General features: G+C 35.0%; 1 protein-coding gene across 2 annotated transcripts in view; it reads left to right on the top strand.

Annotated features, from left to right (window-relative positions):
- LOC138706476 (uncharacterized) overlaps positions 1–12,391 on the top strand; it is a 34,792-nt gene extending 22,401 nt beyond the window's left edge. Inside the window, exons 1-2 of one of the 2 annotated variants that reach the window (XM_069835809.1) lie at positions 861–2,157; positions 12,136–12,391. In XM_069835809.1, coding sequence (XP_069691910.1) covers positions 1,009–2,154 — 1,146 coding nt within the window. In that variant the 5' untranslated portion in view covers positions 861–1,008 and the 3' untranslated portion in view covers positions 2,155–2,157; positions 12,136–12,391. Of the gene's footprint in view, positions 1–860; positions 2,158–12,135 lie in introns of those variants that run through there. The other variant, XR_011334015.1, reaches the window with a different exon arrangement.
- The last annotated feature ends 716 nt before the right edge of the window (positions 12,392–13,107 follow it).

Below are 13,107 nucleotides of genomic sequence, written 5' to 3'. Positions count from 1 at the left end.
ACTTCAACAGATTCGGTTAAATTGGAAAATATTCAAAGAAAATTTATTTCCTTATGTGCTTTTCGATTTATACCCAATTCCTCTGACTTTAACTATGAGATTACCTGTAAATATTTTAACTGTTGTAGCCTTTATTCTAGACGTCAAAATCTTGATTATCAATTTCTTTGCAAAGTTATTAATGGTGATATTGATTGTGAGTCTATAATAAATTCAAAACATTTTTTATAACAGAAATTCTAAATCACTTTCTCCAGTCTGTAGATGCATAAAATATGCCAATTTGCATGGGCACAATTTAGATCCTTTTAAGGTACAGTTTCGTTTTGATTATTAGTATTTACTGTTCTTGTTATCTATTTTATTTATGTTTGTTTTTGTTTACTTAAGATATTATTTATTTGTTTTTGCACCTTTGTAGCTTCTGTTTGTGTATTGTGCTGAACTATAATTGGCCTCTGGCTGTTGTTCAGCACACAAATATTAATAATAAATAAATAAATAAATAAATAAATAATAATAATAATAATAATAATAATAATAATAATAATTATTATTATTATTCAATATTAGATTATAATTAGTTTATATTAGAGTATGAGGCTTTATTTAATATTAGATTATAATTATTTAAACCTCCTTTGAGGAAAATCTAAGAATTCCATGAAATGAAAAACAATTTCCGGAAGTTGCCCGCACTTGTGGAAGCGGACGCAGACGGATGCGGTTCGTTTCCGTGCACATGGTATTGAAGGTTTCCGCAAAAACTGGATTTGTCACTTCTTACGTAGACAGAAACGTATATGCTTCCTACCACTGTGACGTAATTTCCCTTACGCCATGAGGATTCTTCCTGTCAACGTTGAATATCTGTCTCAGCTCGTGGTTATATACCCCAGTTTGAAGCATTAAGCTGTGTGGTAGTTCAATCTAGTGGCATCTGGATCCATAGATACAATTAAATTTTCGGGAACAGTTTATTCTTAGAAGACCTTGTGTGTCACAACAATGGTGAGCCTACAGTCCTGTACGCTACTGGCGATTTCCATCTCTTTAATGATAACGGCGCTCGAGTGCAGCGGATTTGTGATAATCGATAGGGATACAGATTATAAGTCGAAAAGAATAAATCCGTTCAATTTTACGTATCCAGAAATTACGGAAATAAGCGAAGAAACAAATACTCTTCAGGAAACAAATAAAGTTATAGATAAATTGAATGTAGAAGAGAAAGATGATAGTATTGGTTCAGACAAGGACAGGATCAGCGATTCATTTGAAGACTTCGAAAGTGAAGAAACTAAGGAAAATGTCGACGAAGGAAAAGACAAGGAACTAAAAACAAACGACGATAAGCATTTCCTACATAAAGTAGAAGAGGAGAAATATTCTAATTCTAATAAAAATTTGGAACATGTTGATACCAAAGTAGCAGCTAAGGATGAGAACGGTGAAGAAAATTTAACACGAGTAGTCAGAAAATTTGAATTTGAATTGGAGTTATCTGATCTAAACAAAATGGAAACAGAAATTGACAACAACCAGATAGATAAAGATCAACCTACTGACGGCCAAAAAGTTGATTCTGATGTCAAGGAGAAAACCGCCGACCTGGATTACGTCGATGATAATGGGGAAGTTGGATCACAGTCGATAAATAACAACAATGGAATTAAAAACAACATAGACCAAACTGTTCGGAGCGATATTGATAAAGACGATGACGATGATGATGACGACGATGATGATGATGATGATGATGACGATGACGATTATTACTACGATGACGATGACTACGACGACGATGATGATGATGACGACGACGACGATGATGAAGATAACGTTGTTGCCGTTACATCGAAGAGTGACAGCGTTGCAAATGTTGATAATAATGTTGAAGTTGGTGACAACGATTATTTGGAGTCAGACTTGCAAAAAGGCGAAGATGGCATGGCTGTGATGGACTTCATAGTTCCTCAGGATGCAGTTTCCAGTTCAAGTAAAAATTCAGAAAATTCCGCATGCCAGAGGGGATGGAGTCTAAATGAAAACGGAGTGTGTGCACCACCGAAAACTGAATGCGCCGAGGGTGAAGTTCTCAACGATGCTGGAGACTGTATTCGACCGGATAGCGGACACTGGTACAAAAAATAAGAGGTGAGAGGAATGCATTTTGAAGTATTGTTAACATATGAATTTAAGCCAAATGGCTTGAAGATTTTCTTAATATACACTTAAATATAAGTAATATTTTGAATAAGGAAAAGCTAAAGAAAAACTGAATTCTAAATTATTTCTGAAGACTTTTACCACCATTAACGCCATTAGCCCCTTCATCATTATCATGTCCACCGCTGTGGAGTAACGTTTAGCACGTCTGACCGTGAAACCAGCGGACCCGGGTTCAAATGTCGGTTGGCACAAGTTACTTGGTTGAGTTTTTTTTTCGGTGTTTTCCCTCAACCCATTAAGAGCAAATGCTTGATAACTTTCTGCGCTGGACCCTGGACTCATTTCGCTAGCATTATCACCTTCATCTCACACAGAAGCTAGATAACCATAGCAAATGATAAAACGCCATAAAATAAACCAAACTGAAATCATAATCACCATTATCGTCTATCAAGAGTTATAGTGATAGGCCAATGTTTTCCTTGGACGGGTAAAGTACTTTCTTTCGTTTGATTAGTAAATCAGGGCTTCTTTTGACAAACTACCTTCTATCCTTTTGTTCCCTTTAAGTGTGCTTTCTATTTCGTATATTCATTTGTTTTATAATTTAGCGAATATTATTAGGCTATATTTAATTATTTTCGAAGTTTTTATGCCTTAAGTTATTCGTTGTTGTATTCTGAATTATTGCTCTTAAACTCATTTTGCAGTTTGAATTTTCCGCTCCAATTTTTTGTGTCTACAAACATCTCTCATCCATGTAGAAACGCTATCGATATTAAAATCATTATGGAATTTGAGTTGTGCTTCAATCTTGCTCTTATCCATTAATTTAAGGGTTCAGAGCCATAGTGGGCCAAGCGGCATATATTAAAAACGGAGAAAACAAGGGTTATTATTAAGTGAATACAATAATTCAATGAAACATATAGCAAGTAATATAAAGTATGCATATTAAAACTAAATGATATGTTAATCTTCGTTAAATTATGATATTCACTTAACTTTGACTCTCGATTTCTCCGTTTTTAATAAATGGCGCTTGGCCCACTATGGCTCTGAACCTTTCAATTCTTAGTGCCGTACTATGAACTGATTAAAATTTATCTAGGTTTTATTATTTCTACTTAAATTCAAGGATTTATTGGTCGGATTTTGTTCATATTCAGTATCTATGAGTCAGTTTGTCCGAAAGTGATTTACATGAAATAATACAAATTAATGCATTTATTTGAAATTAAAAAGGCACAGTGACAATTCACTGCAATGAACATCAATATATTTCCTTGCCTTACGAAAAAAATAAACTATAAACGGTTATATACTGTAATTCGCAATATGATAAAAGTTGAATTGCAGCAAAAAACGTAAAACGTATAATGAAAAAGTGAATTATGTTTGTTATAATATTTAATAGACATTTTTAGAAGTTAATCTGTTATAAGCTCAGTCGACGTATATTAAAAAAAAACAAAGTCTTTTTCAGTTTTACTATCTTGTGAAATATTGAAATAGTTTATAATTTTGTTTCATTGATATTATCTTATTTAATATATTTAAATATAATTTGAAGAAGATTATTGCTTTTTCTATTCTAAAATATTTAATTGTAAGTTATGTAACAATATCGATCGTATTACTTACTATTCTATGGAATTTGCTGTCCGTAGGACCTTTGTATCTCTAGTGATGTCAACCCACTGTTTTCTATTAACAGTTTTTTTCTACCTCAACCTTTACACACCCAGATTCCGTAAAGATGTTTCGATATCATCCAACCATCAAAGTCTTGGTTTGCTGACTTTCCTTCTTCCCTCAGGTTTCCGTTAAAAATTCCCATATTCCACTCTTATCAGATGTCCACGCCAAGCTATACATCTGCTTCTAATTTCCGCAACTACTATTCTTGGGAGTCTTATAAAGGTTGGAAGAGAATTTAATACATTAATTCACAGAGGTAGTAGATCAAATCAATGCGAACAAGTTTTCTCAAATACATTTTTTGATACGTCCAGTAGTTTTGAGAATACGAAATGTATGTTAAAATTTTTTAATATTGATAACTGTACTTCAAAATCATGTCATAAATGTTTAGTCCATAATATTTTTTGCATCGATCGTGACGCTTTTACCCTTTTCAAATAAAATATACTTATTTCTACATGTAATTTTTTTCCGTCGAAGGTAGTTAATAACACTTAAAAATTTGTTCCAAGTGTATTTCGTTTTCGATATTGCAATGATTTCACGTTGTCCGAACTGTCCAGCTTCAGTGCTAGTACGCACGGAACCTCCAACCAGACCTAGGAATGAAATGGTATTTCGGGAGAGAGACACTACGACCTTTCAAGACCTATTGTGCTAACCCTCAAACTAGGTGCATTCCCAAACTCAGGTTCGCTGTGTACTCAGGTTTCGAGCAGGCAACCTCCCTCGTCCCTAGATCAGCCTCCTCCGTGTGTCACCAGCCGGCGTTCGGGGAATGCTATGGAATGATGGCGGAATGGAAGAAATGTTGACGGAATAATGTAGATGCCTAATATGGGGAAACGCGAGAATCCCGAGAAAAACCCCCAACTGCGACCTTGTTCGCCACAAGTGTCACTATGGATTTTTTAATGATAAGTCCCAGGTCTGACCGGAACTCGAACCCAGACCTTCTGCGTGACAGACTGAAGGTCTGACCACTCAGCCACCGCAGGGGTTAACCAGATCTAGACAGACAGCGCAATGGATGATGGAAAGGTAAACAAGCCCTAGCCTGTTTCCCACTTCCGCCCAACACTCCGCTATCAGTTAACCTGTATCTCCCCGGCCGGGACCTGAACTTCGAAGTCTAATAATAACTCATATACCCAATATGGGTAGACACGTGTTGAACACAATGGTCAGAAATCACTATCTACGCTTACATCGATGTCATTCTAGTCCAGCACAAACAACAGTAGAAACGATTCTACGAGAAGAGCACAAATGTATAGAGTGCCTACATTCCCCCATTCCACAGGCTTAGAGTGCGGAACTGTTGGCACGCTGTGTAGCAGTTTGTTGAACTTAAGTTGGTACTACCCCTGTATGCAACACTCGAATGTTACAAAGAGCGAAGGAGAACACTGTTTAATTCAATTGTGTCTTCATTTCAATAAGGTCATGTTTTCAATGTGAAGTGCAGAGCTGAAACATAAAAAGCTGCAATCGCCAAAAGAAAATCGCTCGACGAAACATAAAAAATGAGATAATTTTACAGATGCATTATGTAAGACAGAAGTAATTTCTCGATTAGATTATGTAAAACGAACAGCCTATCACTGCAAATCTTTTTTATTGAAACATATGCTTGATTTGAACAACATTTTAAACCATACCAACAAAATAATTTTGATCAACATTTGTAACCATACCAGCACAATCAATGTTGTCAGTCTAAGTTTGTAGAGAATGGGAAGGAAAATGTGTCGAATTGTTAGTGCTCAACGGGAATGAACGATTTCAGATTGTTTGTGCTCTACTCGAATAAGAAATAAGGGTTGTTCTGACTATATTGTGCTCAATTCGTTTGCGCCCTCCAATATTTCCATGATTATTTTATGGAAAACCTCGAGATACATTAAATGGAGAACGGAGAGAGACGGACAGCGTGGAAAATTGTGAGGCACGAAACTCATCTTAACGCTCCTGTTTATATGGTAGTACTAGAGCATCGGTCATCAAAACACTGCACGCTCGGGCTAGTGTCTATTACCCGCAGACAAGACACAGTCCTAGCGTGCAATCGTAGCTACTGGCGGGTATGCTTCTCTCTATCCCTTGTGCACGACGGAGCAGCGTTCCTTACCTCCCATGCACTCTATCCATTTCAGCGAGTGTTGACGACCACTATACTAGAGCGTTAGAGTAAGCCTTTCATGTGAATACATTGAAATTTTTCTCTTTTGTACCTCGGACATAGAAGTTTCAAGTTAAAATAATTTTTTTGTGTAAAAAAAGTAGGCCGAGCCCGGATAGCTACCTTAGGTTAGAGTCCAATTGAAAACCTAACATTCTAAATGTGCTACGTGCCAATTTCTCAAATTCCATTTCATTCAATCTAAGGGAGGAACATCCATATGAGAATATCATACTAAATTGTTTTTGTCGTAGCTCAGCTGTGAGTGACTCATTCGTGCGCCAAAAGACGGTGTTGTAGGTATCTCAACATGCATTTCGCAGTGTGTTTTTCATCAATGTCTCAGAAAGACATTTAAGACGGCGCTTATTCCGTCGGATCCCGGTCAACTAGTCACTCATAACGAGTGCACCTCAGCACATGTGTGGACTTCGGTCCTATGTTCATAGACATCTATGACGTAGTGCAGAGGACGGCCACTAGAGGGAACCCAAGAGTTGGAACTCAATCAGAGACAATTCTGTCCGACGCCGGGGTTGTATCCGGTGTGGCTTAGTGGATAAAGCATCAGCACGTAGAGCTGAAAACCCGGGTTCAAATCCCGGCGCCGGAGAGAATTTTTCTCCGTTCCATTACTCTTTCATCGTATAATGTCTCAGAAAGTTGTTTTTGGCATTTAGCATATTTAGAATGTTAGGTCCCCAATTGTAAACCTGTTTTATAAGTTACTTATCACTCTTATTATTTACTATTTTCAAACCCTTTTATAAGGAATGCTTTCTTCAAGGAATAAACACAGACATAAACATGTCTACACATAACATCGAGAAACGGAAATGGGTTATTTTTTTCCTTGGAGGAAATAATGAAGAAACTACTTATCCTCTTACTTATAAATGAGGAAAATTCCGGAAATTAACTGATGAAATTCCGTTCTGAACAATTAAAAAGTGTGGGAGTGGGCAAGGATGCTTTGCGTACGTTCTACGAATTCTGTAGGACTATTATGTCATAGTTACATACGGGAAATAAACGTTGTAAATCCCTGAATATTAAAAAAGGTCTTTCCTAATGTTTACTTTTCCTGTCAAATAGAGTATATAAGGATATGCGACAACCTGTGTGTTCAGTTGTTCGATAGAATTTGATGTATCTTCAGTGTTTGATATTACACCTGGTGCAAGAACCCATTAAGTTGTGTGAACTTTAAAATGGTTTGCTCTAGGACTTGTACAATTCTTTTAGTCTCTACGTACGTACTGATGGCAGTTAGTGGCATTCCGTTGTCTGCAAGAAACAGTGATGTGGAAGAGAAAGACGTTTTGAAATTTCTCAAATTGCATTTGTGGAAAATTCTGAATACCAATACAGATCTTCTTGAAGAGGAAAATAATAAGCTTGACGAGTATACTGCAGATGTAACGAGTGAAGAATCTGAAGAAGACGATAAATTATCACAAACTGGAATCTCTAGTGTCTTAAATAGAATTCTTACAGCTGCTGTTTACAATCAAAATGAAAGAGGAGAAGACAATGTAGATCATAAACGTAACAGTATTTCTTATGAAGTTCATGGCGATAATATACACAAACGTGAGGTAGATCTTGCTGAAGTTCAAGACACTGATGGTGTTAGTATAGGTGATCTCGAGAATAGGGGTACTGACAAGGAGGAAGGTTACAATTTAGACTTCGATGATTTTGACGATATCAGCGAAGTGTCTGACGATTTTTATGACCAAAAAGTAGTGTTAGATTATGTTGTGGATTCCGCAGAAAAGCCATGGTCTGAAGATGGACAGCCTCAGTGTTTATTTGGGTGGTATCTTAACTCTAGGGGTGTGTGTGCTCCCTCAAAAAGTGACTGTTTGCCTGGATTAATCCTCGACAAAGAAGGGAAGTGCGTGCCTACAGATTCTGGTCACTGGTATAAGAGATGACAGGTGAGAGAGAGAAAGATGTTTGATAGTCCATTACAGTTTTATTAATTTTTATATTTCTATTAAGCATTAAATGGGATAAATACTTATATTTATTTGTGTTCAGATCAATGGAAAATCCATATTATAAACTACTATGAAAGTATTTTTATCAGCTGAATTAAGCGTTTTATGTTGAACAAAATCATATTATTCTCCAAATTAGCCGTTATTGGTAATATAATCGTCGTCGTCGTCATCATCATCATCATCATCATCATCATCATCATCATCATCATCATCATCATCATCATCATCACCACGTTGAGCGCCTGCCGAAATATTTTTCATATCATCGCAGATGCCGTCTGTTAAGGAACGGTTCTTCCAACAAAATCAAAGATTTATGTAAGAAATTTTCGTATGTGAACTCAGACAGGCTATTCGCACATGTCACATAACCTGTTATAAAGTGGTGGGCAATGTCCTGAGCTATAAAACTCTTTCCGGAATTGGAAGGTCCAAGGAGGAACAGGCCGTTGATCTTTGTTTCCTCGCAATTAAGTACTGTCTCAAGGTTGCGGACAAAATCATTAGGAACAATATGATTTCGAATAAACAATTGACTAATTGCATCTCTCCTGTGGCTGGTCCCATATTTGGCACAGTCCAATAGGTATCCAAACCTATCCTCTGTTTCTAACGACAGTCTTTTCTTTACATAAATTGATATACAGGTATTAATTTGATTACACAGTAAATAGTTGAAAGGATATTTATTCACTAGCAATTCCCATTACTTGGGAAGTACATCTATCCAGTAACGCCGTGTACGATGTTGCCCGATACTATCAGTTGACTTAAATAGTCTGAACCTTTTGTTGGGCGGGGTCTATCTCTGTGCGTCTCAAGATACATTCCCTTGATCATTACATCTGTTCTGGGTCCCCACTGTTTTTGATGTCCTCTTGGAAGATAATAAAACGCTAATTTTGAGAACTTGTGTATTTGCATGCAATGTAAATTAGCTTACTTTTTGTTGTTAATATTCGACCTACAGTAAAAGAAAAAATGAAAGTATTTTATGGAACGGAAATTAGACTTCGGTTGCCACGGAAATGTTTGCGTCATATCCGTTAAAATGCTATGTTTACGAGTCTATTCCTGTACACAAGGGGAGTTCTTGTATTTACACTTGAAAGGCTTATTATAAATTCATGGGGGGAGTTGCAATGTATTAAAAATAATGTTGTTCAATTGTGCTTTGATATGGACGGAAACAGGCGCGTGCGCAATGCATGCGTAACTGTAGAAAGTTAATACAAGCTTGGCATTACTCATATACGGATGGATAAATCAGAATGATAATGTTTATGGGATAATCTCATGTGTTTAAATACAGAATATCAGTTAATTGTTAATTTATATGTGGCTGAAAACGGTTCTTTACTTCTCTTTTTAATAGTACATTTTGTTTTACTTATTCATTTAACAAACTTCCCTCATAAGAGGGCTGCCACATAGACAAAGTGATATAGACACCTGGAGAATTTATAATAACATGGCAAAGGTCTAATAAAAAATACAGCAATAGCTCTTAAACGAGGGGGCCAGAACCAAAGGAGTATAAGTGCATTTAGTTACGGCTGAGAAAATGTGATTAAAATGTTTAAGTTTTCGTAAATTCCGTGAAATTTTAATTTTAAATTTTAATGTGTAATGTCGTTAAAAGATATATTCCATTGACACTAAAAAGTGTTATGCTTTAGCTTACCCTGGATTCACTTAACTCATTTCTTTTTCCTTTTTAGAAATGTCACTTGTGCCCCTTTGCTTCTGACGCCCTCATATATAAATAATTCTACAAAAAGTAACAGAAATTAGAGTATTATTTTCTTTTTCACAAAAATATTAAAATTTGTAATTACTGCCAAAGAAATCGTTCCTTAATATATGTATTATTATTATTATTATTATTATTATTATTATTATAATTATCTTACTTCATTACGTTTATCACACGCTTAAATCATACAGCAAATTCTATTTATTTATCGTAATTCCATTACCTTAATACCTGTATATTATATAGCCTAGTCCACACCTGTGAAGTAACGGCTAGCGCGTCTAGCGCGAAACCAGGTGGCCCGGGTTCGATTCCCGGTCGGGGAAAGTAACTAGGTTAAGTTTTTTTCCTGGGTTTTCCCTCAACCCAATAAGAGCAAATGCTGGGTAACTTTCGGTGTTGGACCCCGGACTCATTTCACCGGCATTATCACCTTCATCTCATTCAGACGCTAAATAACCAAAGATGTTGATAAAGCATCGTAAAATAACATATTTATATGCCTACACGCAATCATAGAGATTTTCTCAAATCCCTCGTCACATTTTCAATTTTGTTGGCATTCTTCAGTTTTCTGTAACTATATAAACAATTTGAAACTGATCTGTAATGTTGCAATTTCTCTCATGGATAGATATAGCAAAGTTCATTAATAATATTCCAAAAAGTATATTTGTGCTGCTTCAATTTTTTTTTTAAGGATTGTGTTCTGTTTAAGTCCAAATTTTACAGTCATCTTGGAGTGCTACTTTTGTTGTATCGTGAAATTATAATTTTGTAGTTTGAAGTGTTGTTTGTCAAATTGTCTTTAATTCCCATTATCTCGCTTAGATGTTTATACTTAATTTTGTACATAAATAACTTCTATAATCTGAAAAAATGCTTTCGAATTATTATTATAACACACATTTTCTGAATTACTTTTCTGTTCACTCGTTTCATTTTTTTCGAAACATTGTCATTGTTTTACATTTTGAATCAGGAGCTCTCATATCATGTTTACATGCTGTATTATTTATTTAGCGATGAAGACTATTACTCGTGTTCGGATTTTGTTTCTAACCCATAGTGAGGCGCGCATTTTTCCCGCCTTTTTTCTTTGGCTCTATGGCAACACATTTCAAAGCGTCCCAGAGCGTTCATGCCCGCAGTAGTTTCTGTTCCTTCAAATACGTATCTTTTTTGTAGGAATTCAATAACTTATTATTACAAATACGAAGAATGCAACATAAGTTTTCTTTATAGATTTGGTGAGGTATTTTAGCTTACCAATCCCCAGCACATTATAAGAGTTAATGAATTAATTGATGAATATGAAATAAGTAATAAACGGGGGGAAGATGTTTTGGTAGAACCTGACCATGACACGGACATATAAAATGGTGTTTCGCTTAATTCCAAGACTCATGTAAGCTTGGGTAAGCTGTAACAAAAATGTTTTCGCACATATGTGAAAGGCGGCAAAAAGACCGACACGCAACCATTTGGATTACAAAATTTAGAGCGCCTCACTAAGGGTTAATGTTCTTTGAATTGTATGACTTCTTGTTGGCTGACTTCCACAGTTTAAATTTGTTTATAGCTATTCCTCAGCTGCCACGGGCACCCGTAGAGAGGGCCCGTCCCTATTAAGACGTCAGAGATTTTACTTTTTAATATACTATATAGATTGTTTTAAACATATTGTGTTCACGACTGGTATGTGTATTTTCCATGTACGTTGGTTTAGTTACAATATATCGAAGGATAAATAATCAGCAATTGGCGTTGCTGTTAGTTATTCGTTCTAGATATTTTAAATAAACTTGAGAATAACCCAAATTCTTCTTTATACATTTGTTATTGGTATTCGTGTATTTAACCAATTTATGTCATGAAATGCTGATTTAGCATATTTCTATGCAAACATATGTCATTTGGTGCTTTTTATTACGTCGATCAAATATGTTGATAATTACCCCAATGAGACCTGAAATGTGTTATTTTGTGACAGGTTATTTTAGAAACTAGATTATATGAAAGCTTTTTGTTGTGAAGCAAATATTGAGTTACCACGAAATCTGACTTTTGTTATATCCGAAATGAATGATTAATGTTCGTAACATTTTTATATAATACAATTCTTTTTCAAATATGTAGTTGGAATAAAAAAACGTAGTTTTCCTTTATAAAAACTGACGCTTTATTATAAATTATGTAATATTACGCTTTTGTTGCTGTAAATAGGTATAAATAATCAGTAAAGGATTCTATTCTTTTGCATCCAACACTGTAACTTCAGAAACTTATTCCACTCCTTTTGTATGTTACAGGAACGGTACCGGTAATGCATGAACTGCACAAGGAACTCAGAACATTGGCAGTGGAGCAATTGTGTCAGCTGAAAATTGTGTTTCAACATTAATATTAATTTATTGAACTTTGTGGACATTTCAAGTGTTAGAACTTTAAGTTATAATATTTCAATGCAGTTTTATGTAATTTTGTTAATATTTTCTATTAAAATTGTTATCTTTTTATGAAACTTCAAAAAATATGAAATTAAAAGACTGTTAATATGGTTCTTTATCCGAAGGTTTTTGTGTATCCTAGCAACAAGATATTTATAAAAGTACAAAATTTGATGTGACTCAGAAAATTAACATTTTATACAACATAAAAATCGAATTAAAATACCAGTTTTTTTGGTAATATTAGTGAAAATAAAGAATTTTATTCACATATTAACATAGTATTTTGTGATTTTGAACCATCTGAATTTTTGTACTAAGTGCTTAGTTTTTTCACACAATTGCTGTAATTAAATTTATAAACAAACTGCAATCAGACTCTATAGCAGCATTTTTAAACCTTTTTCAACTTGTGACATACTAAAGGTATAATTTAAAATCTCGCGGCACACTCATAATCTTAACCAATTATTTCAAACCGGGGAGGGGCGATTTTGAGGTTTTGGGAGGGAATATATTTACTGAATGTTAACTCTGTGGATTGACTATTTTACTACTCTTTTCACTTTCATTTTTTCAGTTTTTGCTACAATCTTTACTATCCTCAGTTTCTAGCGGCACACTAGCGGTTCAAAATGGCTGCTCTGTATGATATATTTGAATCCGATAAATTTACGCTCTTTCACTAATTCCAATATTTATAAAAATTAAATGTTGTTGGTTCATTGGTATTTTGAGTAGTCAGTGTACCATTGTTTGGAATGCAGCTTGTTTGTGTTGAACCAACATGATTACAAAGAAGAGCTAAACACAATCAAATAACTAGCACAAGAA

Source organism: Periplaneta americana, chromosome 9 (assembly GCF_040183065.1).
Source record: "Periplaneta americana isolate PAMFEO1 chromosome 9, P.americana_PAMFEO1_priV1, whole genome shotgun sequence".
NCBI lineage: Eukaryota > Metazoa > Arthropoda > Insecta > Blattodea > Blattidae > Periplaneta > Periplaneta americana.
This window is presented reverse-complemented; position numbering and strand designations above follow the sequence as displayed.